Source organism: Pleuronectes platessa, chromosome 10, assembly GCF_947347685.1.
Source record: "Pleuronectes platessa chromosome 10, fPlePla1.1, whole genome shotgun sequence".
Taxonomy (NCBI): domain Eukaryota; kingdom Metazoa; phylum Chordata; class Actinopteri; order Pleuronectiformes; family Pleuronectidae; genus Pleuronectes; species Pleuronectes platessa.
The window spans coordinates 5,052,987-5,080,912 of NC_070635.1; the positions used below are offsets into that span (position 1 = coordinate 5,052,987).

At 41.6% G+C, this 27,926-nt stretch overlaps 2 protein-coding genes across 2 annotated transcripts; both read left to right on the forward strand.

The window, feature by feature from the left end:
* Window positions 1-970: 970 nt before the first annotated feature.
* psmc4 (proteasome 26S subunit, ATPase 4) lies at window positions 971-7,607 on the forward strand. The gene is made up of 11 exons (XM_053432863.1): window positions 971-1,031; window positions 1,652-1,750; window positions 2,417-2,603; window positions 3,174-3,320; window positions 3,625-3,734; window positions 3,914-4,007; window positions 4,695-4,862; window positions 4,967-5,043; window positions 6,042-6,210; window positions 7,014-7,069; window positions 7,170-7,607. The coding sequence occupies exons 1-11, from the start codon at window positions 999-1,001 to the stop codon at window positions 7,281-7,283; spliced, it is 1,254 nt and encodes a 417-aa protein (XP_053288838.1). The 5' UTR covers window positions 971-998; the 3' UTR covers window positions 7,284-7,607.
* A 4,757-nt stretch (window positions 7,608-12,364) lies between these two features.
* On the forward strand, window positions 12,365-27,781 carry si:dkey-199f5.8 (beta-1,4-galactosyltransferase 3). The gene is made up of 7 exons (XM_053433143.1): window positions 12,365-12,524; window positions 19,628-20,920; window positions 22,960-23,195; window positions 23,878-24,065; window positions 24,171-24,293; window positions 24,557-24,661; window positions 24,776-27,781. The coding sequence occupies exons 2-7, from the start codon at window positions 20,647-20,649 to the stop codon at window positions 25,005-25,007; spliced, it is 1,158 nt and encodes a 385-aa protein (XP_053289118.1). The 5' UTR covers window positions 12,365-12,524; window positions 19,628-20,646; the 3' UTR covers window positions 25,008-27,781.
* Window positions 27,782-27,926: the final 145 nt, after the last annotated feature.

Here is a 27,926-nt window from a genome sequence, read left to right on the forward strand (position 1 = left end):
TTTAGATTCACCCACACAGCCTCTCGGTTTCACGTGTGTTTTGCAGAAGTGTGAAGTGCGGTAGCTCTGCAGCCGGATACAAACAACTTTTTTTTCCAGCCACATAAGTCTGAGGTCATATGATGTCTGGTATCAGCTTGTGATAATATAGTTCATAGTTTGTATTATTACTAATATACTTCCCTTAGGTAAATATTTTTTCTTTACTTGAGACATTTTTCAGATAACGATTTTATAATCATTTTTGTTTCTTTTCTACTTGTCAAATGTATTTTATGATCATTTAGAGAGGTTGACCTCTTGGTGGGTAACCACTGGCCTAAATGACCTATTTATGAATAAAATAGCTTGATAATAGATTATTGAATATCTAAAATAAACCAGCTACAACAGTAGTATAATGCTTTTACGTTCCTGTATCAGTATTAACACACTAACAAAGTTAAATATGACAGCCAACATCAATCAACAAAGGATATGTTACCACAGAATGATTACTTTTACTTTGAAACTTAAGTATATTCTGATAATATTCACTTTTACTTAAAGGTTCAGTCTGTACAATCTAGTGACATCTAGTGGTGAAGTGTCATGTTGCAGCTGAATACCCTTCTCCTCACCCTCCGCTTCCAAACAAGAAAGAGAACCGGTGGTCATCTTCATTTGTCATAAAAAATCAAAAGATGTTTAGTTGGTCCAGTCCGGGCTTTCTGTAAAAAAAACATGGCCGCCTTCGTAGAGCGGACTCAATGTAAATATATAGTTTTTAAATCTAAAGGGCCCGTTCTAGAGTAAAGAAAACATCAATTTGTACAATTTAGATGAAACACACTGATAAACTTTTAATTTCATTGGAGTATTTTAGAAATACTAGTATTGTTTGGCTACATTTACTTTAGCTGTGTAGCTAGTCAAAAAGCCTGAAATGAACTACATTACCCAGACAACCTTTCGCCTCCGCACTACGTCAGAACGTCAGTCGGTAAGCGAATTCCAACATGGAGGATCTCGTAGCTGTAGAGAAGAGCCCGGTATGAATTAGAGAGAATGTTTCGCGTCTGTTTTTGCGGTTTAAATCGGGTTTGACTCTGCGCAGTTCGCTGTTTTACGTGTAAAATCGTGCGTTTCGCGCGTCCGTGTTCGTCTCGTGTCGTGTAAGCGCGTCTGATCGCTCGTTTACGCCGACGAAAAGTAAACCTGCCAATTCATTCTCTGCTCGGTGAGGATGCTATGTCATGGGAGTTAGCCGCTAGCGTTAGCATGGTGTTTGTAGGGCTGTAAAACGGCCTGAAGCGTGGTTTTATTTAAACCTGGAAGGGATGTTGATTGTTTAGATGATGTGTAGATGTTGTCGCCGTGTGTGTCGTGTCATGTTTTTGCTTCTGTGCGCCGTTAAAGTAAGCTAGCTGTCAACATGCTAACAGTTAGCTAAGCTAGTGTTTGTCCCTTTTAGCTGTCGACCGAACATCCAGCTGTTGTTTATCTGCAAACTCATTTTCTTGTCCTTTTTCATCTTGGGCTGAAAATCAGTATGCACCTCAAACAGCATGATGCTCTTCTGAAATGCAGCGGAGCCTCGTCACCATTGTGTGGTGTTGACTGCTGTAGTTGGCTCCTATTTAAATGTATTGTGTCGTTGTCACCTTGGCAGGAAGACATGCCGGCAACACTGAGCTCCAGACCCCAGACAGGGCTGTCCTTCCTGGCACCTGAACCAGAGGATCTCGAGGACCTGTACAGCAGATATAAGGTCAGTTACCTGCTCATGAACCAACACATGTGTGGTCATGACTAAACTGGAGGCTTTTATCTGGCATCTCCATGGAAAACAGAGGCCTGTGATCTGCTTACATGTTTTTATTGGACATTGGGATTTTTGAGCGGATGCATTCATAAGAAACACAGCATTTTTTGCTTACTCATATTGACGTAGATTACCGTGACAGTTGTTTCAGCTTTGAAACATTTAGCTCAGCCCTAATGTCTAAAATACCATAAAGTAATTATTGTAAAGTTCACCTAAGCGTATACTTAGAGGTTCCTCACAGAAAAAGATTCATATAATATGTTGCTTACAGATAAACCAGGGGTCCAGTGCATTTTAACAGAGAATATGTCATAAATAAATGTGTATAATGATCTGCAGACAACACCTCAGTACATTCACACTCTCAGCAACAGTACTGATATTAACTGATTAAGAGATATTAAAAATTATACAATCAAATTAAGATAGGGATTGTTTCACGTACTTTTTTATTCCAAAGGTGCTGTTTTCCTTAAATCTTGTTTTTAGTCAAGGTTTTAATTTCGAAGCAGCCTGGGTCTATTATTCAGCAAGAAGATTTATGTTTACATTAATATCCAGCAGGTTCTCGCACTAAATTCTTGCTCTCTTTCCCTGATTTGTTTGCAGAAGCTGCAGCAGGAGCTGGAGTTCCTGGAGGTGCAGGAGGAGTACATTAAAGATGAACAGAAAAACCTAAAGAAGGAGTTTCTCCACGCTCAGGAGGAGGTGAAGAGGATACAGAGCATCCCACTCGTCATTGGCCAGTTCCTGGAAGCTGTTGACCAGAATACGGCTATTGTTGGCTCCACTACAGGTATCTTCAAAAGAAAAAAACTAATTGTATTATTTTCTGCCATGATTTTATTATAAATTATGGAGATCAAAATTTGTTTGACCAGTCCCATAGAGCTCCACACAGCTTCTGTATGTCTGACCCAAAAAGGACCCGTGACTTTTTTACACAAACCCAAGATGGACTTATAAACCCTAAAAAAAAACATATTTAGACCTATGCCTTAAAATAACTGTGTGTAGCTATACCTGGAAATGGGACCTATTTATCGATTTAATAGATAATTAAATTCTTAATAGTGTTAAATTTCCAAGAGATTTATGGAACACAACGTTGTATACCTCTTTAAAACGCCAAATGACTGTGAAAGTAATGAATATGAACTAAATATTAATGTAATAGCAAATGATGCATGCAAGCTGTATATTTGAATGCTTCATCATGTTCTGGCTTTCAGTCTTCTGAGACTCCTAGATGAAATGTACTTTGTACTGGCAGATTTGAATTATTCAGTGTGAGAACATGTTTGGAGTCTGTAGTGTGTTCTGTTCTCTGCTCTTTCCATTTTACTCACCATTGTTTCTGTCTTAGGGTCCAACTACTATGTGCGCATCCTGAGCACCATCGACAGAGAGCTGCTGAAGCCCAACGCTTCAGTGGCCTTGCACAAACACAGCAACGCCCTGGTAGATGTGCTCCCTCCTGAAGCTGACAGCAGCATCATGATGCTGACGTCAGGTAAAACACTCAGTGTCACTCTATCCCAGACGATTTCAGGTTGAATGATCAGTAGACCTGTTTAAGTCCCTAGAAGCTCAACAGAGTGTGACAGTGATTATGTCTTATAAGCTGTGTTGAGCTTATTTTATTTCTAGTAGCATGTCAAAAGATTTTATTAATATTTGTTTACTATCAAGCTGTCATTCAAGTTTGTTTCCTAATCCACAGACAGTATTTCATCAACTAGAATGCCCAAGAGGATATTTTTGTTATTTAGTTGAATGTTAGAGATGGTATAACTTAGCTTTTCTCTGTTTCCCAGATCAAAAGCCAGATGTGATGTATGCTGACATTGGTGGTATGGATATCCAGAAGCAGGAAGTCAGGGAGGCAGTGGAGCTGCCACTTACTCACTTTGAACTCTACAAACAGGTCAGATATTCAACAGAAATGTGTAATTTCAGCTCAGATAGACATTTATACGCTCAATGAACAAAATGGAGGATAATATCATAGATTGGCCTTTGAATGAAACAATTTGCATAACAATAGAGAAGCAGCTGCGGAGAAACAGAACTAAACTTTCAATCCCTGTCTGCTTACTGTCCCAGATTGGTATTGACCCACCCAGGGGTGTCCTTATGTACGGACCTCCCGGTTGTGGTAAGACCATGTTGGCCAAGGCTGTGGCTCACCACACTACAGGTAAGTCCTCCCAACCACACACCTCTTCTCACTGCACAGGACATTACGTCATTGGAATTATTTTACTGGACTTCATCTGTGTATTTGTTTTATTTTGTATTGCTTTTTTAACCAAATTAGACATTAGCCTACCTGCAGGATTCAACTGTGGGGTCACTTCAAGTGCAGGCTCAGATCTCAAGTCAGCTCTGCTTTCAGAACAGGAAATGTACAAACAACTACAAACGTTATGTAGAGACTTCCGTTTCTACACTTGTGTCTACTTCATATATTATGAGGTCATCTTTGCTGCTGCAGCAGTATACATGAATTCTACAGTTGGGCTTGGAGTTATAACTTAAAATGAATATCACAATTATTTCAAACTTTACCTCGATTGAGATTATGAATTAGGATTATTTTATGAACGAAATAATAATAATATTATTATCCTCTTGTCCCTCACTTGTATATATATACTTTTATATATTATGTTTGTGTCAAATTGCACAAGTAGGTTTGATATTTCCTGTCCAGACAGTGGAGCACATGAGGAAGCCTGTAGCCACATCTAATTAATTTTCCTCTTTTGTGTTGACAACACAGGATGAATTCAAACTATATATTATTTATACTCAAATGTCATGACTCAAAACAACACATTTATACTGACAAGTGATAGCTAATATCATCTGTCTTTCTCTTCAGCTGCGTTCATCCGTGTGGTTGGCTCTGAGTTTGTTCAGAAGTATTTGGGTGAAGGCCCTCGTATGGTGCGTGACGTCTTCCGGCTGGCGAAAGAAAATGCTCCTGCCATCATTTTCATTGATGAGATTGATGCCATCGCCACTAAGCGCTTTGATGCACAGACTGGAGGTAAGAATCTGTGTGTCTCACAAGGAAAAGTCAAGATTCAGCCTGATTACATCCTTGTAAGTAACATCACGGTGATGTAACTTGTTTGTTGTTTTCGTCTGCAGCTGACAGGGAGGTGCAGAGAATCTTGCTTGAGCTGCTTAATCAAATGGACGGCTTCGACCAGAACGTCAATGTCAAGGTGAGTCCTGTCCATCTCCCTTGTGACGAACTTAACAGTTTCCCCTGAGACTCAACCATCCGCATATTTGCTGAGTCATGTTGCCAGTGATGGAGCACTGTGCGTCATCCTAGCCACTAAAGTCCTGCCCCCCCTACCAGACATTCATTCACACCACCATCAACACTGTCATTCAGCTTCAAAAACACCCCTGAAGCTTATATTGACATTTTTCAAACCTTAAATCAACATTTTGCCTAAATGCCATTTGCACACACATAAGTGCTCTGACTTGAAGGGGGCTGTTTTTATACTTCCGGGAACCGAGTTATCATATTTTATGGAGGAGTTGAGCTTCCTGTATAGCTGTAACTTTGCATCAGTCTCCTTGCTACAGTCAGTGTCTGCAATTTTCTTATTTATGTCATTTCACAGTCTTCCCTACGAATGTGTCTCATGAAATAGAAAAGAGTGACGGCCCAGCAAACAGGAGTTAAGAGCTGGGCTTTTGGTGGGATGTATTATTTAGTGCTGCGGCAGCTGAAAGTATTAGGCTTTCGCTGAACTGTGTCCTGACGGCATTATGTAAAGTGGCGTTGTGATGCAAGTAATGGCCTTAGAATTGAGTTCAGACAGGTTGGGTGAGGCAGCAGTTTGTTATCATGCCTCTTAGGGTCTGATTTGTATCAGAGAGCATGTTGAAACAGATGGATACTGTTGTCCAATAGAAGGAGAACATGGGGGGGGTCCTTGAGTTTCCGTTTGCAAATAGCAATGGCAATATAGGTAATGTAAAAGTAAATTTCTAGATGAAAAACTAACCTTTGTATCTTGCATCAAAGCTTGAGCAGTTGTTGAGCGATTCATGTTTCAAAGGATTGTCAAGAATCGCTGCCCTAATGTATCCTGGGTGAATTTCTCATCCCTTCAGTAAACTAAAAGCAACAGTTGTATCACGATATGTTTACAGCTTACCAATATGCTCACATGATCTCTGTTGACATTTGAACCCCCTTTAGGTGATCATGGCCACCAACAGAGCAGACACACTGGACCCAGCCCTGCTACGTCCTGGTCGTTTGGACAGAAAGATTGAGTTCCCCCTGCCCGACCGCAGGCAGAAACGTCTCATTTTCTCCACCATCACCAGTAAAATGAACCTCTCCGAGGAGGTTGACCTGGAGGACTGTATCCTTTTGCTCAATAACAGCATTGGTTTTTGTTTGTAACAGGGTGAGAAATTAACTTATCCTTTTTAGAGGGTATTTTTTGCATAGTACGAATTGCTATATTTTTGCCGTTTAGATAATTTGAACTCGTGTTTGAAAACTAAAACTTGTCAACATATCTACTCTTGATGACCGATAATCATCCATACCTTGTTATTTGAGATATTTTATTCTGAAGCAGTTTGAGACAGGACCACTGAAGGTAGTCATATTTAAAATATCTGAGTCACACTCAGCTGTTCTCTACATCTAAGAACTATCATTTTTGTTTAATTGTATTCTGAAAGCATACAAGTGAAAAGCACTTCATATAACCTTTAGCTCACTAAGGCTTGCAGCCTTAACACTGCCTCTTTCCTGTTTATAATTATAAATCAGTCATTCAGGTCGAGCTTATTTCAGACTTTATCACCTGTGAATTTTGCCTTTTAGTCCCTCGTTTGCATTAGTTTTACATTAAACCCACAGCTCTACATTTTTTTTGTCGTAAGAACTTTGGACAAGTCGTTATTTTATCTTCTGCAGTGTCAAATCGGGTGTTTGCAGAGATGTCGACATCACACTCGATGTGCTAATAACAGCACTGCTGGAGCTACCACACTTTGTTCCTGACAACAGTGTAGTCACTCTCTATATGCTGCTCTCAAACTCAACTATACAAAAGCGAATTGTGAATCAGAAAGCTAGGGGGAAAAAATGTTTTCAGTGAACAGGCATCTCTTGTATATTTGCATTTCTGTGTTATCCTTAACGGATGCGAAGATGTGGCCAGACCAGACAAGATCTCTGGAGCTGATATAAACTCCATCTGCCAAGAGGTAAGCTAAAGCTTTAAATAGGAAAATGAATAAACTTTTATTTATGTACAGAACAATTAAAGATGAATTATTGTGTTTGTCTCTTCCTCGCCTCTCTCAGGCTGGCATGTTGGCAGTGCGTGAGAACAGGTATATCGTCCTGGCCAAAGACTTCGAAAAAGCTTACAAGACCGTGATCAAGAAGGATGAGCAGGAGCACGAGTTCTACAAGTAGAGAGAAAAACAGCCGTGTCCAGACACACAAGTTTATTATTGATTTACGTCTGTGTCTGTATCTACAGTGTGTCTTTTGAGGATTTGTAGTCCCTGAACAACATCGATTTTTGGACTAAATTTACTTCAGCACACGGCCTGATGTCAGATTAGCCCTGTGTCTCCAGCCCTGAGAAGACACCATGTGATGGAGTGTTTTTTATACAGGCACTCGTCTGGTTCCTAAAGATATCGGGCCTCGACTGTAGCTAGGATAGAACATTTATATGTACTCAACTAACAAGACATTACTTTAAAAATCCATTAAAGTTTTCCATAAAAAAGATGCACGTCTTTGTTTCTCTGACTTGAAATATGTGTCTTAAGTGAAAGATACCAGATTTGGTTTTGATTTTAAGCTGTAATGATGAATGGGTTCATTGGCAAGTCTGTCAAAATAAAGAATTTGGCATCAGTTGATTAAACAATGTTTTTAAGCAAAACGAAGGCAAACCCTGGTTCCATTTGTCTATTATGAATATTGTCCGAATATCTCTGTTTTATATAACAGTGTTGGTCTGATCAAACTAGCTTTTTGAAGGTGTCAGCTTAATAGAAATCGTGGATCTTTTTGGACCAAAGTTTTCACAAAGAAAGTAATCGACAGATAAATTGATAAATACAAATAGTCCTTAGTAAACAGCCCTTGTTTGGACTAAGGTTAGTAAATCGGCAATTACCTCAGCAGCAGTCTTTCATTGCTTGGCCTTTGTCCACACATTTCTCCCCCACTGTTAAGTAATGGTGTCATATTTCCTGCTAGCAAAATGTTCTATGGAGTGATTCCTCTGAAGCACTCACTCAGACACTTCAACACAACATTTTGAGGTAGTGGAGAAAGGAAATGTTTCCCTCGGGGTATGAATTGATTTCGTGGACTAAATCAATATGAAGAAAAATGTCTGAAATCATATAAGCACATACTTGTTATGGTATCAAATTACAACATCAAACACATGCTCATTCATGTTGGTATTCAGCTGCAGTTATACACAGTGATTTGAGGTTGGAGTTGACAGTGCCCTGGTGTCAGGCCTGGCCTCTTGGTCAGTCCCTTCCCGATCCTGTTCTCCAAGCGGCACAGTGGCTCCTGGCTGTTTCTATTCTGAGTCATTGCAGTGCAGCCTGAAGGTGCAGCTCTCCCTACAGGCCACAAGTGGGAGGAAGATCATTCACTATATCATTCAAGCAGCACTGTCTGCAAAACAAACACACACCAAGCTACACCGCTAAACAGCCCCTTTTTCAGAAATATTCAGGATTTACATGGGCTGGGGGGAAAAGCTTGGATTTTAATATACAGTGCCTTGCATAAGTATTCACCCCCTTTGGACTTTTCTACATTTTGTCATGGTATAACCACAGATTAAAATTTATTTCATCGTGAGTTTATGTAATGAACCAACACAAAATAGTGCATCATTTGGAAGTGGGGGGAAATTATACATGGATTTCACAATTATTTACAAATAAAAATCTGAAAAGTGTTGAGTGCATATGTATTCACCCCCTTTACTGTGAAACCCCTAACAAAGATCTGGTGCGACCAATTGCATTCACAAGTCACATTTGCAAGTCACATAATTAGTAAATAGGGTCCACCTGTCTGCAATTTAATCTCAGTATAAATACACCTGTTCTGTGATGGACTCAGAGTTTGTTGGAGATCATTTCTGAACAAACAGCATCATGAAGACCAAGGAGCTCACCAAACAGGTCAGGGATAAAGTTGTGGAGAAATATGAAGCAGGGTTAGGTTATAAAAAAATATCCAGAGCTTTGAACATCTCTCTGAGCACCATAAAATCCATCATAAGAAAATGGAAAGAATATGGCACAACCGCAAACCTACCAAGAGGAGGCCGTCCACCCAAACTGAAGAGTCGGACAAGGAGAAAATTAATCAGAGAAGCAACCAGGAGGCCCATGGTTACTCTGGAGGAGTTGCAGAGATCCACAGCTGAGGTGGGAGAATCTGTCCACAGGACAACTATTAGTCGTCTGCTCCACAAATCTGGCCTTTATGGAAGAGTGGCAAGAAGAAAGCCATTGTTGAAAGGGATCCATAAAAAATCCCGTTTGGAGTTTGCCAGAAGCCATGTGGGAGACACAGCAAACATGTGGAAGAAGGTGCTCTGGTCAGATGAGACCAAAATTGAACTTTTTGGCCTCAATGCAAAACGCTATGTGTGGCGAAAACCCAACACTGCCCATCACCCTGAGCACACCATCCCAACAGTGAAACATGGTGGTGGTAGCATCATGCTGTGGGGATGCTTCTCTTCAGCAGGTACAGGGAAACTGGTCAGAATAGAGGGAAAGATGGATGGAGCCAAATACAGGGAAATCCTTGAAGAAAATCTGATGCAGTCTGCAAAAGACTTGAGACTGGGGCGGAGGTTCATCTTCCAGCAGGACAATGACCCTAAACATACAGCCAGAGCTACAAAGGAATGGTTTGGATTAAAGAATGTTAATGTCTTAAAATGGCCCAGTCAAAGCCCAGACCTCAATCCAATAGAGAATCTATGGCAAGACTTGAAGATTGCGGTTCACAGACGGTCTCCATCCAATCTGACTGAGCTTCATCTTTTTTGCCAAGAAGAATGGACAAACCTTTCCATCTCTAGATGTGCAAAGCTGGTAGAGACATACCCCAAAAGACTTGCAGCTGTAATTGCAGCGAAAGGGGGTTCTACCAAGTATTGACACAGGGGGGTGAATACTTATGCACCCAACAGATGTCAACTTTTTTGTTCTCATTATTGTTTGTGTCACAATAAAATTTATTTTGCACCTCCAAAGTACTATGCATGTTTTGTTGATCAAACGGGAAAAAGTTTATTTAAGTCTATTTGAATTCCAGTTAGTAACAGTACATAATGGGAAAAAGTCCAAGGGGGGTGAATACTTATGCAAGGCACTGTAGTAGATTCTGTTGAGGTTAAATAAGGAGCCACTTAAAATAATCGATCAAACATTTCAACTTCACCTCCTGTTAAATATTAACCAAACAAAGTAAATACAAAAGACCATAGGGGTGCAATGAAAGCTTCATGTGGACATTCAATTAATGGTTACCCACATTTGTTTCATCTGTTACTTTCAGACATGATCTCTGCTCACTGGTGGGAAGGTTGTAAGAGGTCAAGGGGAAAAGCTGCAGTGGTAGTTCTGTAACGTCTCAGACAGAGATCAAATTCACTGAACAGATGTGTTGATAATTTCATGTAATTACACATTTGCTCTTTTTAAGCATTAAAAGATTGTTACTTACCTAAACAGTGAAAGGTATTCTGTATGAAATATGCAGTGTTCAGTTTTCATTACGTAGTTTTGGCCCTGTTCTAGAGCATGTAATGTTTAAAAAAACATCCACTGACTTCAGAGTATTTATTATAACACATTTATGATTCTACATATAGCTCCAAAAGATCACCCATTTTTAAATAAAAATGTTTTATACTGAATATCAGTGATCCCTGTAGCTTGGTTTAGTGCCCCAGTTTCTGAGTAATGAGCTTTAATGGAATACACAAAGTTTGTGGCCCAGCCACTGCACCTGGCTGGAGCTGTCTCATGTTTCATATCTCCAGGATTTTAGCAGGTCAAACCAGATCATGTTTTACCCTGAGTCTACGGGTCCCAGCGTGTCCTCGGGCCCTTTCTGCTGAAGTCACAGCTTCAACGAAACAGCCAACAATTTCACATAAAAAACAAACAAAGCAGAGGCATGCAGTAGGCTTTAGGCAAAGCAGCCACACCATGGTCAGAAACCCCCTAATGAGGCCCCATGTCCCCAACTTCCTGCCAATAGCTTAATCATTGTCGAGGTTTGGTCGGAAACTGGAACGTCTAAATGTGTGTATGATGTGGCTGGGATAGTGGTGGAGGTTTGCACTTAAAAATTTACCATTTTTATTGGTAAGCACAGTCTGATCTTGGTTTCTAATTATGGCCCTAGCAACGACAGTTTACTTATTCTGGAGTAATTCGAAAAGGGCGGGGCAAAATGGCTCAACAGCGCCCCCTAAAACGCATCAATTCTGACTGCTTTAACCGATCTTCACGAAAATCGTTACACACGTGTATCATGGAAAGACAAATACGGGGCACCAATTTGATTAACGCATCAGGAAGTCTGCCATTTTACACTAAAGGTGTACATTTTTCACTAGCCTCACGATTCGATTACGATCAGCAGTCTACGATTCGACTCAGAAAGCTAGCTAGCCATTTCGCTTTCTCTTTATCACCAGTAATGGATTGTAAAATAAGACTTACATGCATTAGATGTGCAAAAGGAGCAGTGTGAAAAGTAAGGCCGGTGCTTCGTAGAGACTACACACTGTACGGGACATTTTTGACCGATAGGTGTAAAAGTGATGTTTGTTTATAGAGTAAGATAATGATTTGTAGTAATAAAGAACAAGATATTGAATGAAAGTACATTTATTTGAAAAATATAATGAAGAAACAAAATTGCATGAAATAACACATTAAATGAACACGGGTCATTTTTTACCCATGTTGTGCTTTAGAAGGGTAGTGATACAAAAAATATTTTTATTTAAAAAGTAAATAAGGATTTCTCATGAGCAAAAACAAGTTATTAAGGAATATGCAAACATCGAAAATAGAAAACTGACCCAGGGTGGCTTTTGTTATGTTGTGTATAAACGGGTTAAGTTGAAAGAACAAAACTTGTTTGTGACATACCAATTAACACATCATTAACACAATTAATTTAATCAAATAATTCCTTGATGTCAGTTTGCTTCCATGTCACATTTCTGCCTTAATGCGCTGGCTGTGTTTATAATATCTGAACTTGACTTTTTTAAAACTTTATTGCTTTTTTATATATATATAGAAAATAGATATAGATCCGCCTAATATTACATTTAGGTTAATTCAAATACTGCTACCGCACAGTACCACTAGAGCACAGCCTCAGGACACTTGGAACTAGATCTGAAACGCTGGGTTGTCTCCAGGTGTGAGTCCATCCTCCCCTCGTGTTGGTGTTTGAGCTCCGTGAAGGGGAGGAGAGAGAGAGAGGAGAGAGGAGCCGCCGCTCGCACTCCCTCTCCGCATCAACTTCCAGAACCCGTGTGGCCGACGGAGGAACAGCGGCGTGTTGGGGGGATCACCGACCGTGAACAGCCGGTTCACCAGCCCGGGAACACACCCAGCCTCTCCGGTAAGAACAACACGGTCCCGTGTGCTGCGGACCACCACGCCGGGGAGAGGGGGGGAAACTGCGCCAGATACAGCATGTGCTTGTGTTTGTGCGGTTCGGAGCTAGCTAACAAGCTAACGGACTCACAGTCAACCCGCAGCGGCTAGCTCGGCTCGGCTCGGACTCCCCGTCACAGCTGGCAGGAGTCGGTTGTAGTTCGGAGGCCGGGGAGGGGGAGCAGTGTGTGTCCGCGGCGTCAGGCTTCAAAGTGGGGTCGGTTACCTCCTGCTCGCTTTGGGTTAAACACGCCAGCGTCGGTTAAACTACGGTGTGGACATAGTTAACGGTTGTGTTCGGGGGGGGGGAGGGAGGGAGTAGTTGAAGTTGAATCACGCGTTAAATGTCGAGTTGCTTTTCGAAGTGTTACCGAACAGCAGTGAGTTGTGAGTCGGTTAAACAAGTTGACGTGTAACGCAGTCATTGCCTGAGCGGATGTTCTGGAACATAACTCAAAGTTTCGCTGCGACCCCCCCACCCGACCGGTTGCGCAACTTGTCGCTAAACCCCCTTCGGAAAGTTTGCTTAAAAAACCGGTTTTAGCGTCTCTCCTTGAATATCACACAAAAACAAACACACAACTGCAACACGAGACAACTTTCCTCGTGAGTTCCACGACAGCTGGGATATGTAAGTAACCAGGTCGCGAGGGGCTGGTTGTCACTGTTGGGGTTGATGGTCGCCATTGTTAGCTTCAGTCCCAGACAAGGTTCACGGCTTCATAGTGTTTCTCATGTACACAGACCAAACGGCTCGGCATGCCCCCCTCAGCTGTCTGAGGGATAAGACCTGATGCTGGATCAGTGGAAGGTGAAAACTCTAGCAACCACCTCTTTCCATTTCCACTAGAACATGGAGCAACCGGATGTTCTGGTGACCGTCATGTCGCCAGCTCTTTGGTCACGATGATACACCCGGGCCCCTCGAACGTCTTAGTAGATTCACTTCTGTTTTTTGTTGGGAAACTCCAACCTCTAGTTCTCACATGTACAGATTTGAATAGATGTGTGCTTCATTGTTTGTAGATGGATGAATGATCGCATGTCAAGGGCCGTTGCACATAGAGAGAAGTAGCAATAACACGCTTACGGATAATCAAATATCTAAACACATGGTGAGAGGAACAAAATGTGCGAGTGTGCACCGGGACAGCGTTTGTGTTCATGTGTGAGTTGTGATGTTTCGTAGAGAAAGAGGGAAACTTCCTTCAAGTCTGTGTGATTCTTTCCTCCCAATAGACAACAGTCCCCAAACAAGATTTTACTAATAACATGTTGCCGATGAGCCAGGTATGTAGTCAAACTTTTTCTGAAGTGAAACTTAACAAGATGCTCCACATTCCTCATTTTACCTGAAGCAACAGACTGATCGTCTGAAAATCCCTCTAAAATGAGATGTAACCTAAAATCACTTCTTTTAGGTTAATTTACTTTCATACTCTCACTATTGAAGCCTTTACCTGAAATCTCAGATATTTCCCGTTTAAGTTCCCCTGATACTCTCTGTATCATATTGAAACTGGTTATACAGGTGCATTCTTTTAAATCGGACTTATGAGAGGCTAAGAGATGTTAAAAAGCAAATATGTTGTATCTAAGTCTGTAAACTTTCCACTTGCCTTTCTCTTCTTTAGTTGGTTGCACACAGTTAAAGGTTTCCCTTTTCAATACACAGTAAAGTTCTCAAATATAGTAGGACAAAAAATAAGACAAGAGACAAAGTTGCAGTAGTTGTTTGCATTTAAAGACAATGTAAAGAGGTGATGTTAAAAAGTAAAACATGAATATAAGACTGCAAATGAATTTACTTCCAAACTGTGACAGCGTATCACGGCCATGTTGAAGAAGAGAATAGTGTCCTGGTGGTAGCAGTAGAGATTTGTTTGCAGCAGCACCACAGGGCATTTGAATATAATAAAAGGTGAAAGGAACTAAATGGGTGTAGGTGCACCAGGTTAGCCGGGGCATCCTTTGTGTACCTGTGTGAGTTGTGATGTTACGAGAAGAAAGTCATCGAATTATGAGAGTAAAATCGTAATTGAATGACAAAAATATAATATCAAAACCATTTTTTTCAGGGAAACTCTAGCAAACTGTGAATTGTTAGGAACTCCCGACCAGGTTAGATTTGGTCAAAGGTCAACGTCCCAAAGGTGGTGATTCGATGTGTTTGTGCTAATTTGTGTGACTACTCTAAACTCAGCTCTTTTGTCTAACTTGTTGCTCCAGCTCTGTTGTGGTTTCATGCTCACATGGGAGATTGCTTGTCTCCATGCTTGTCCTTGCTATGTTTGATTGGATACGGGACTGTCCCTGAAGGGTTGGTTACAGCATGAACCCTACACTGTGGAAACTGAGAAGAGAAAGTGGAAGGAAGGCAGAGGATGATGCTCCTCAGCAGTTGGTCCTACTGGGTTTGGACTCGAGGGAACAGCCATAGAGACGTGTACCAGCTGCACCAGCGATTAATGGCCAGGGCTCAGGATGGGTTGCCATGACGAGGACACTGGCACGCGTTGTTATGCAGATACCTCTTTTCTCCGGGCGTGTTTGCACATTATCCCATTGGCCGGTTTTGCTTGGTTAGCGCCTGAGACAAAAAGACTCCCTGCGTATACAGAATGTGAATAACATTTTTTACTTTGTGTAAATAATATTTCCCTCGGTCTGTTTTTGGTCCAGTAGCTCCAAGTGTCTCTAAGTTTGTTGGGTGTACACGCCCCACACCCTGTTTGCCTAATGTCTCATCAACATGGTAAAGAAAAACAATGGTGTTGCATAAGAGTGATTTGAAGTTTGCTGTCCACATCAGTTTCAGCTTTACATGTTGTTTTAAACACCAGATCCTATCTTACACTCACTGGTCCTGACTGTGGATTTTGAGGAATGACATGGACCAGTTGTCCATTTGTGGAGTACAGCCTACATTCTTTTGGAGACCGAATGGATATTGTGGAGTATTTTGCTTGGTATTTTACAGATGTATCATAAGCTTTATTATGCATATAAATAAATTAAATAAAATCACAACCGACAGAACTTGAAAACAAACCATGGATGCATTATGGGTCAGAGAAGGATCTAATACATTTGTATGCTGTGAGACAGTGCATCTTTACTGATCTGCCAGGGAATAATTCATGGAAAAATGTATTGCTTCTTGATTGTTCCTTGGTGACTGATGGTCCTTGGTGAAGATATGTGCTCTACTGAGTGCCACTCTGGTTTATTCTGTTAAATGAAAGTTTTCATTTGGCTAGTGGGTTGCTATGATCTCTACACTTAGTCCCAAAGCAGGAGCACAATCAGGGTGTTGCTACTTAACTTAGATCCATTCTAAGGAATTTAACCCTGTAGTCCAGAGGCAAGGTCCTTAGATCAGTTACAAAACACAATGTGGAGCAGCCGCTTTGCCACTGTGAACGATCAGCTCCTGAGATTTTTTCATTATTTTCACAAATTGTTGTTTGTAACATAATACTGATCCGAGCTGAACAGTTGCTGGGGCCGAAGGAGACCTAGACCAGGGTCTAATCTCTTCAGGAAATATGTCATTGCTGTTACTCCAGACTTTGTACCATTCTTGCAATGAGAGGCCAATATTGAGTCTGGATCACCTGTGTGTTATCTACAGTTAAGATTATCCAACAGCAGTGATGCTCCCTGATAGTTTTTATCAGTGGTAGCAATAGTCAATCATTAATACAGGGGAATGTGCTCTTTTTTTTTTTTATATATCTATTCCCCCCCAGAATAAACTTAAGAGTTCTTTAAATGTTTTGAGGCTGATTAATCTTTGTTCCGCAAGTAAGCATGTCCCACTAACAAATTCCCCACCACCAACACCACACACCATTAACTGAAATAGAGGTTGAGCAGATTTTACAGGAAGGTCTAAAGAGCACTGGCTCATCCTCAATAGGCTGGCCTATATTGAACTGATGGCACATTAAGGCAGATGTGACAGCTTCATCCTTCAGAGCAGAGCCCTGCGATGTGCCTCAATGAGGTTAAGAGGTCAACGTCTTTACCAGACAACTCAGTGTAGCTTTCGATTTTGTTGCAAGTATTTTTGTTAAACTCTCTTCCTTGCATCACAGATTTAATTCATAAAATGTAACACTGGTTCAATGCCAGGTACGAACAAGGAATTTAAAAATCAAAAGGCAATACTTTTGCACACAATAGCTTTTGTTTTCCCTTTTCTTCCCAACAGCTTTGAACCTAGCTGCAGCCACCTTTTGATATGAAACTACACTGGAGCCGGAGTCTCCACTTCGTACTCTGCTCATTTGATGTGAACCAGCTGCTCCTGGAATTTCTGGCTCAGTCAACTACCAACTGCAAAGACACCAACAGGCAATAAAAGGCTGTTGCTGCTAAAAACATGATGATTTGCATGTTGATGCGCTGATCATTTCCAGTAGAGGCTGCCTGGACTATTGGAGAGAAATAAAATTGGAACAAGAAAGGAGGAAAAATAAAAGTGGTGTTGGGGCCAGTAGAGAGACTGGAATGTCTGGTTGGGTAAACCTCCTCAGTCGATGAACCCCACTGTGATTAGGTCTGGCTCTTGTTCTCTCCCTCTGAGACTGCTGTGGCTGTCGATGGGCTGTGCATGAGTCCCTTGAGGGTTTGAACAGCAGTGCTGAGGGTAAAACGCATTCCCCAGATGATGTTCTAAATATATAACTCCTATACCCCCATCCCCTTTTATTTCCTTGTTTTCTCTTTATTATAGCTCCCATGCTGTCCCTCTTGGCTCCTCTCGCATTCATTCATGTGTGTGAAAGCATGCATGTGGACATACCATATACAGTATATGTAATATTAATGCCCCATGGGGAGAAAAGAAAGTGTCCCATTTGTCAGCTGTTATGTGCCATCACTGTTTATAACACAGTGAAATAAAATAAGAGGAGAGTGGGGTGGGGGGGCTGGGAACATGGCCTTGAATGTCTGTCTTGACTGTGCTGGAGTTTATGTCACGCCGAACCTGCCTCTTTTTACATTGTAAATGTGGAGAGGAAAGATATCTGTGCAGGAGAGAATGAAATCAAAAACACAGTGTAACCCGAATGCAGGCTGCTCTGCATCTCCCCCCTCCAGCTCCTCTCAGTTCACTTTGTCCCTCTGTCTCTTCAGTTCACCCCTCAGCCTGTTAGCTAACACCACAAGATTCGTCTCAATCTAGTCACTGGGTCTCCTTTTATAAGCGAGTTAAGTCAGTGCCTGCGCCTCAGTAAAAGAGGTTCCTTCCCCCAAATTCCTTCACTGTACTAGCCAGCTGAATCACAACGTGGCAAACAAGCAGTATAGAGACTTGTCTTTTCTTGCCTTTTGTAAAGACATTCATATATCTCATTACAGATAAAAGTGATACTGGAATATAGGATACAATGACGGGGGTTTCATAGAGGTTTTATTCAGCCCTGGGGGGGGGGGGTTGTTTCCTTGTGCATGATGGTTAGTCATCTTGCAGCTCTAACTCGAACACCACAATGATATTATCGACATGTTTCGTCCTGGAAAAACGTTTTAGGTTTATATTAATCCAGCGAGCCTGGAAAGGCATGAACCTGTTTAGTAATTACTTTGAAAAGGGTTAGGGTGTCCCAGTTTTTGTGCTCCAGATCACATCTCTGAGTGCTGGAGCTGAACTCCCTGCCTGTAAGATTAATCAGAGTCTTTATGGCATGATCTCTATAAACCATATCCATAATCTACAGGGTTATTTTAGGGGCCAGGCAAAGTGAGAGGGTTCAATCCCCCATCTGTTCACAGCTCCACGTGCAGATGAAAATCATCTGCAGCGGGAAGCAGAGCTTGCTCTCCTCTTGATCCACATATCTTTTATTATCCTTGCATTGAAAATCCTTGCAGTCAGCTGTCAAAGCAGTTTGCATACATGGATAAACACTCATGTTCTGCAAGCAGTTGTCAGATGTCATTAGTGCATCGTGTGGTTGATCAAGACGGCTGTATGTTTCAGTATATATAGCTCAACATAAAGAGAAGCAGCCATTCATATACGTAACTGTTCAGCAAGCATTCAATTGGGCCAGGGCTTAACTGTGTATAAATACTGTATATATTTCTGTGCGTCTATTCCATTCCCACAACAGACTCAAAACATCACTTATCAATTTTTTACCACCTACACAAGAATCATGTCAAACTGTAGATGGAGAATCAACGGATGAGAACCACAAGTCTAGTACAGTTAAGTGCTCAGAACAAACCCCAGACTCGGACATTACAAGAGGCTTTTCCCAGCAGGACACCATATGGCAAAGAATCATGAAAATGGAAGGAGGTAGAAAAGCTAAAAGTTGCGATCGGTATCATTATCTGGAAGTGAAATTATCTCAACAAGGATGTGAGCTTTTTGGTCATATTGCAGAGCCCTAACTCGTGTCATGACGTAACCAATTTAAAGCTATGATGTCAAATAAGTACCAGTATTATGTGTATGTGAGAGGTTGACAGCTGCTCTAGTTGTTTTAAACAATTTTTTCTGTATCTTGTAGTCTCTCTCTCGCTCGCTCGCTCGCTCGCTCGCTCGCTCACAGCATTTAGTGGGATTAGGATTAACTGTCTGAGGAAGGCTACTTTAACAAGAACTAATTGATTTGCAGCTAAGAATGTGTTGGATGCTGTTGCCGACAGCACCAGAGCCGTGGTAGGGTTGTTTGCAAGGTCAGCAAAGACACAATATTGCATCAGAGCAGATATATTGAGTTTATTGGGAGTGTTTGTGATTTGCAATTAGGAAAGTTGCACTGTGATACATGAGTTCCCTTCCGCTGTCCACCGTGTGCAGCAGGCCTCTCTTTGGGGGTGCATCTGCACCGGAGCCCACGCTGGGCCTGATTAGTTGAGACCATCCAACTGTGCTGTTGACTCTTCAAATAAACCAACGCAGTCCATTCTGTGCTGCACACAATTAGTCATTGTTTGTACTGGAAAAAAGTACAAGTTCAAAATTGCTGATGTCAACAGGTTTAACCAGAGAGTGTCCGTCAATGTAACTGTCCCTCCTCTTCTGTGTTTTTTTCCTTCTATCAGAGCCGGAGTGATTGGTCCAGGTCCTGTCCATCCTCTGAGTCCAGTGGCTGTCGGCCCTGTGAGCTGCGTGAAGGCTCTCAGAGCGGCTTCATTATGGAACAATAGCAGTGGGAACCTCCTCCACCAACTCCCCCCCCATTTCTTCTTCTTCTCTCAGCCTGACTCTCCTCTGGAACCCTCCCCCTAGCAAACACAGAGACACCCACCCACATGCAACCATCTGACCGCTCCTCCCACGCTGGTCATGGTCCACTCCCCCCCACCCCGACTCTCCAGTCAGTGAAGGCAGTGAGTCAGTGGAAGCACTGTAATCCTCTGTGAAGTAAAGGGCCTGTACGTTGCATATGCTGGCTTTTGTCATGGCGGTTGTTGTTGTTGCGGAGGCCTCCCTCAGAAGAGAACATGAGGGAGAACAGGAGGCAGCATAAAGCTCACAAAGGGAGGAAGAGAAAGCGAGGGAGGGAGCGAGAGACACTGACATTGCCATTTCTCTGAGCGGAGGAGCATGAGCTTCACGGGGCAACGGATGTGATTCAGTGGTGGTGAAGCTACATGATGAGGGACTGGCATTACTCTCCCACGCCAATCTCGAATTGGACCAACAATCACCTTTGGAGATATTTGCCACATTCAATTTTAATATTTTAATATTTAGGAATATTTTAATCTTCAATTTCCTTGGTGGTCTCCTTCCATCACCGCCTACCAAAAGTGCCTTTTTGTGTTACCTTTGTCAATTTATTTTGTTACTCATCTGACTTCATTTTCAGTTTCCACATTTTTACCAGACCTAATAACTTTACATTCAGTAATCATTAAACACGTTGCCATATTTCAGAGAAAGTACAGCCACGACAGCAACTTCCATCAAATGCACACTTGACAATCATCACCTTACCGAAATTAATTTCTGTGTGGGGCGAGCGCGTTGAGCCACAGCGTTAAACCACTGAGAGTCAGGTGACTCTTTTCACTGCCTCCTCTTGATCGCTGCTTTTTGACGACACGGAGCCGTCGCCATGGTCACTTTCCAGTCGAAATGGCGCTACATGTTCATGTTCCTGGGCATCCAACTGGTGGTCATGGCCCTGCTGTCCCGGGAGGGATACCAGAAGAGGGTCAACTACTTCATCCGCATCTTCCGCAAGGCCAACACCACCGCCGCGTCAAGCCGCAACCACACTGCAGCCGGCGTCATTGGAGGGGACGTCTATGCCAACCTCTCCCACCTACCTAGAACTCCGAGCCATGGGGATGGCATGCCCTACTGCCCCAAGATATCTCCTTTGATAGGTGAGTGGTCTCTCTTACTTTTGTCATTTCATCATACACCTCAATGTGCAACTGAAAATATCTCACTTCTTACCTGAGATCTCAAATCCCAGCAAACATATGCACTTGTATAGACTTGCCACTAGTTTGTGCTGCAGTTTTGTCCTGCATTTTAATAAACACATTGAATATTTCAAAAATTAACTTTTGTATCTTCCACTATCATGCACTGCTGCTGCTTGTTGTAGGTTGTCATCTCTCTTATATACTGTGGAAGAGTTTCATTGTGTTACAGGTGTATCAGGTGTTGGTTATGGAGGTTGGGTAACTTGAACAAACTTTTTTTTTGTAACTCTTTTATTTTACGTTTGTTTATTGAATAAACTTTCTTGCCACTGATCCCCTAAACAGAAACCTTCTTGAGTTTCACTGACGCAGGTTCAACAAAGGGATATTGACTGGTATTGTTGTACTGATGGTCAGACGATCTGTATGAGCTGAACAGGTCATAGTGTCACAACACCTCACAACAAAGGCAGAACAAATACGGCTCAGTATGATTGACGCACCAGGTAATATAAAAATAATAATTATAATGATAAGAATGTAGAATACCACATCAATTAAAGAAAAGTGCTACTTCTGTTCATGGCATTAACACCCGCCCCTGACAGATCAGATCACAAGTGGACAGCTTTAATTTAGTCAGTTCACACCCGTGAGAAGTGTGAAAAAAACCCACATCATTGTGAAACTGTAACGTGTCAGTTGTGTAGGTGGTCCTTCATCGTGACCCAGGACATATCTGTTCATGCTGATAATAGAATGTGACCCAGGCGTCTCAGACAACCTCCCAATGTGATCTGAGAGAAGAGATCTCTAACGTGTCCTCCCTGTGTCTCAGGGGTGAGCTCACACTTGAACTTTGTACATTCTAATGCCAGCTGCGAACTGATGTACTCAGAACTGTTTAAGGGTGAGCCGATCTCTCATGATAATACCAGGTCTGAATGGATTTAACCCTTTTTAAAACTTCAGTTTTTGTTCATTATAACATAGATTGAATGAACTTACTAAACTGTTCTACAGCGAGTGTAGTATTTTTGAGTATAAATTATTCATTTGTGGCCTCGGGAACTGCGAATAGAAAAATCGTAACTTCAAACCCCCCAAGAGCTTTTAGCCCCACTTCCTAACCACATTTTTTCAACCTAGTTACTCAATTATCAGATGAACCATATTGAGTACAACTCAGTGAACTTCATCTGCTAATGTAGAAAGCGAGATTCCATTGAAAGTTATCAGGGGGGAGAATGTAGTAAGTGGACCTTGTTATTTGTCTTATCCTTTTCAACAAACTTTTTCGGCTTTATGTTTACACAGTACAACTGAGCCTGCTTAGTCTTCTGCTCTCCAGGCTCTGACCTTTGCCCTTTTGTTCCCAGATTACAGCCGGTCATTTTAAACTACATGTTGATATCTGAGCCTGCCAGCTCCGGTGACTTTCTTTTATAAAAAATAATTGAAAATCGTGTTTGAGGTATGACTCTGCACTCTTTTAGGCAGCAGGTAGTGAAAACAAACCCACGAACAGCTTCATCAGAACAGGTCAACTGGTGTAGATTACTTGGAACAATAAAAATGACAATGTAATTTTTCATAGTGTTTTCTCAGACTTTTACTTCAAAAACACTATACATACATATAAACACATTGACCTGTCTGTGACACTGGTACACAGAGTAACTAGATCTTTTGAGCTGATGGTACAAAACTCAGTTTTGATATTTCTTGATGGTAAGCTACTTGGATACGAATGTATAAGAGACTATAATACACTGTGGGTATCAAATAACAAATACCAGAACTGTTATTAGTACACTTGAAAACATACATCCCGTTCCAGAATCAAGATTGTCGTTTTTCCAGGAATAAGCGAAGTTCAGGTCATTGTAAACCGTGATATCAAATTAAAAAAACAGGCTCTAATAGCGATACCAGATTATTTTCCTTCCATCTATTAAACATGTTGATGATAGCAGACTGATTTCTGTTCACAGGCGGGCCAATCCATGTCAACTTCCCATCAGGGCTCAGTCTAGCAGAGGTAGAGAGGAAAAATCCCCTGGTGGTTCGGGGAGGACGTTACAGGCCACCTGACTGTGAGGCCAGGCATCGAACTGCCATCATCATTCCCCACAGACACAGGGAGCATCACCTCAAGTTCCTGCTCTACTACCTTCACCCTTTTCTGCAACGTCAGCAGCTCAACTATGGAATTTACATCATTCATCAGGTGAAACTCTTTTCTGAATCAACATTCAAGGCAGTGCTTTTACATTTGTTAGAAACCCAAGGTGTGGTTCATCTACTTCTTTCGCTCTGTATGCAGTTGGATTGTTTTGATCGTGTTACAGTTGAGGTTAGCTGAAGAGTGCCCTCTTGTGTCCCATTACTGGTAGTGCATGTTGGAGTATAATACAACTAAAGTGGTTTAGAGGGTTTAATCTCCCGAGCTGCTTTAACAGTGGATGGATGTTTGCTCCTCAGCTTCTTATCTCTTACACCTCAAGAGCCGGATTGGCCACATGTCTCACTCTGTTTACATAAAAGCTTAAAGTTAATCTAGCACATTATAAACACTTCATCAGCTGTTGTGTGTCTTTTTTAAGGATAAGGTCTGAATATATGATTCATTACACACTTATCTTTATCTGGATACAGCGTTTAATTGGTCTACTTAATTCCTAACAATTAATTGTGCGATCCTAAGTATTTTAGATTTATTTAATGTAAAGCCCAACTTCTTTTTATGAGTAAAACGTTCTATAACTGTCACAGGCTGAATTGAAGTGTCCAATTAAATATATTAAACATAAACACTTTAAGACAAGTAAGGTCAGCAGTTTTCAGATCTCACCACTGTGTCAAACCTTCAAACAGATATCTGACACTAAGCGTGTATGTGCGTTCCACAGGCTGGAAACTACACATTTAACAGAGCCAAGCTGATGAATGTGGGTTTCCGGGAAGCCATGAAGGAGGAGGACTGGGACTGTCTCTTCTTTCACGACGTGGACCTCATCCCAGAGGACGATCGCAACACATACGTCTGCGATAGCAACCCGAAGCATTCGGCCATCGCCATGGACAAGTTTGGCTACAAGTGCGTTCCATTGAAGGGTTCCCAGACGGACCTTTTATCACTTTGTGTGCTTCATCTATATTTGAAAGACTAATCTGGGGTTTTGTGATCTTTAATCATCTACAGGCTTCCATACAAGATGTACTTTGGTGGAGTGTCGGCTCTGACGCCACTGCATTACCTCAAAATGAACGGTTTCCCCAACAACTACTGGGGCTGGGGTGGAGAGGACGATGACATCGGAGTCAGGTGAGAATAGTTTGTTTTAGGAATGAGACATTGAACTGTGGTAAAAATGAATCCACAGCCTGACAGACGTTGATACCCCCAGTGTTTTACTTTTTATAGATCACTCGTATGAAATTAATCCTAATCCTCAATCAAAGTATTTTAAACGTATATAAAAATTGAAAATACTGCTGATTTAGATTATTTACAAAAATGGCAAATTCCAACTCCAACAGCTGTTAAACTGTGTGAAACACTGACCCTTGTGTGTCTCATCTTCTCAGGGTGTCTCTGGGGGGGATGTACATCAGTCGTCCATCAGTGAAAGTCGGCCGTTACAAGATGATAAAGCACAAGCTGGACAAAGGAAATGATGTGAACCCAAAGAGGTGCAGTGAACACATTGATCTCATATGTGCAGTTGCAGAATTAAAACGTTGGTAATTGGATAAAGTGACGCGGTCAAGAGGTTGAACTCTGATTTCCATGTTCTCCATTTAAAGGTTCAATATGCTGGCCAAGACACGTCAGAGCTGGAAGTCGGATGGGATGAACACAGCCGAATATGAGATCATTTCCCGGCAATACATGCCCCTCTACACAAACATCACGGTCAACATCGGCACCGAGGAAGGTCTACACCCACGTCCTCCAGCATCACCTGCGAGAAAACCTACTGCTAAAGTGCCAGCGCAAGTCAAACAGAAGGAATCCTCCCTCACAAAAGACAGCTAGTGCTGCACTTTGCCATTAATCCAGGAGGATGATCCTGTCAGCACATGCTGTGGGATGGTTTCTTCTCAGTGGCCTGAAGCCTTTTTCCTCATTTCAAGCTTCTTTTTTTGTCTGTTTCTGGAGAATAGACATGATACCGTCATTTAAGTGATAATTACACCTTGGGCCGTATTCACAAACATTATATTCTCAGAAAGCTCCCAACTTTGCCGGAACATTTGTAGCGAGGACTCCAACCATTGAGTGACTTACGAAACTTGTCAAAGCAACTCTGAGCAAAGCAGGGACAGAAACTTTGACCTTAGTGAGGAGGTGGGGTGGACCCTGCTGCCAGCTGATGCTTTCTTTTATAAGATGTGATCCACAGATATAAAACTGAAATATGGACAAAGGGGCAATCATAGAATTTAGTCTCCATTAAGACATAGGTGATTATGATTGTTTTATACTAAATCTATTTTGAATAAATAGGCTAAAGTTGCCCACAAAATGTTTGTTACACAGGCCTACCTGTGCAATCGCCTGCTCACATGCTGGTAGTTTTATTTATTTAATTGTTTATTTACCATGCTGGTGATTTCAGTATCTAATCAATTTGTTTTAAAAGGAGGAGAATATCCCCGCTTATATTGATTCCAGCGCTTGTGGACCAGCCTGGTGCATTGTTGGTCGTCGCGTAACTTTAACGTAAACCAGCAAACAAGCAATGGAAGGAAGTGAAGGAAGCAGAAAAAACATTTGCACCGCAATTCATATTTATTATCAGCTCTGTTTGTCAACAAGTGCAAAATCATTTCAATGTCACAGCTCAAACCAAGAGGCAAAGGCCGAAAGACTAAAGTCCAGCAGATGAACTCCTCACTCCCCCTGGTGGTGCAGTGAGGAGTGTGGAAAACGAATAGAAGTAGGCAGGTTGCCACTTGTCTGAGATTTATAAAAATACTGTATGCTTCAAAAAAGTTTTTTAAAAGTCCTCCTCCCACCTCTTTTAAAACTATAGACTTAACTAAGGGGAAGTTGTTCGGATCCATCTTAATTCTATGAGTTTCTTTTTTAATTTCACCACTAGGAGCAGCTCTTCGTATTGGGAAGCTTCAAGAATACGGCCCCCTAGTTTTTTTGAAAATAAAAACTAAAGACGTGATTTTTTTTTTTCACACCCTTGGCTGACGGCTCTCCACGATGATGATCGCTGATTATTCTTCCACGGCAGCCAAAGCAAAGAGAGAAGGCTAAAAGTTGGACTCTATGAGTTTGTATATCTACAGCGCTGCGGTCGCTGGTTAAACCTCGCGATGCCTTAGAATCTTGTTTTTGTCTTTTCACTCGTATTTTACATTATCTTAGAATACTGGGTGTAGATGGAGCAGTAGCTGCGATTTCCTGCAGTCACACTGTGCCACAACAGAGTCGGACCTATATTTTTTGTCTCAAAGCCAATGAATACGTGAGTGAACGAGTGTGTGAAGCTGCTACCGCGAGATGAAATCTAAAATAACTGTGCACATATCTATATATCTTTCTCTGCACTTTTATCTAGAATTGGTTCCCAAGCAGAGATCCCGCTCGGTTTCAGCTTAGCTCGTACGAAAACATAGGCTGAAGCTTTCTCCTGTTTTCAGAGCTGCACATGGTTTTGGCCTGTTGTTATAGATTCAGTAGAATCACCAGTGGGACTGAGGATGAAGTGAAGACGAGGTACCTATCTGTAGCGTTGATCTTAGTAACGAGTGCATACAGTTCAGCCTTTTGAATGATTTCATTTAAGCATGTCAAATATCTGCTTTTTATTTGTGTTTTTTTTTGTGTGTGTGTATTTGCCTTCTTCAAATAGAGCAGCAGAGCTTGTGATTCACATCAGAATGGAGTCTCTTTGCTTTACCTTCTCACACGTATCCACAGTGTAATTATCAGATTGTGGCTCAGGTCGGAACCTGAATGAGCCCAAGACAATACCGAAGCAATTGTGTTTTTTTGTGTTTGATGTCGACCTGAGTTTTCCCTGATTTCATCAAATGTAATTCAGTCCCACCAAATTATTATTCATCTGGTGAAATCTACATGGTTACGGCTGCTGTAGTCGCAAAAGAACATTTTCATGTTTTTATCCTTCGGTTCAGTTAAAGGATTTTATCGTGTATTTCGGGGAATCTTGTGAACCCATGGACTGATTTAGTGAAAATGAAACGCCACACAATAATTTCTAAATGCACCGTTCTCATGGTGATGTATTGATAAGGAAAGTTACATTTCTAAATTATTAGAGTTTGAATTTTGCTGCGGACATTGACTTCAATAATGAGCCAGTGTCTCGTCTCCACGATGTGACTCAGAAAACCGTTTGGAGACATTTGCCATGTCCCTTCACCCTGTGCCCTCATACTGCATCTGTCCTCCTCCTCCTCCTCCTCCACTCTGACAGATTTGATTGTTGACAAGAAAAAACTTAAACAGCCCTTTATCCAGTCAGTGTCTGTGTTGACAGACGAAAAGTTGAAACCAAAGACGACTGCATGGAAGCTGTGCTGATGGCTATAACAGTGTGTGTGTGTGTGTGTGTATAGGATATGCTCCATATGTCACAATGATTTCTGTAAAGCTGTAATTATCCAACTTAATGGACCTATCACTATTTCAAACCCATTTCAGTTCTGTGTTTAAAAAGGTGTCGAGACCACAGACAGTTTAAAGATGGACGACACACGTTATCCAGAAACAAAGACAAAATATTCCTAATGCGAGCGATGACATTGGTGGGGGGGAGCTCCTGCCAGTACATAGACTCGATCAATAGTGAGTTAGTCCCAGCTGTCAATCATGATGTTTAACCCTCATTTTATGGCATCAAATTACTAATTAGAACCAAACTTACAGGAAAATTTGCATTTGAACATGCCTACCCAAAATATCCGAAACCAT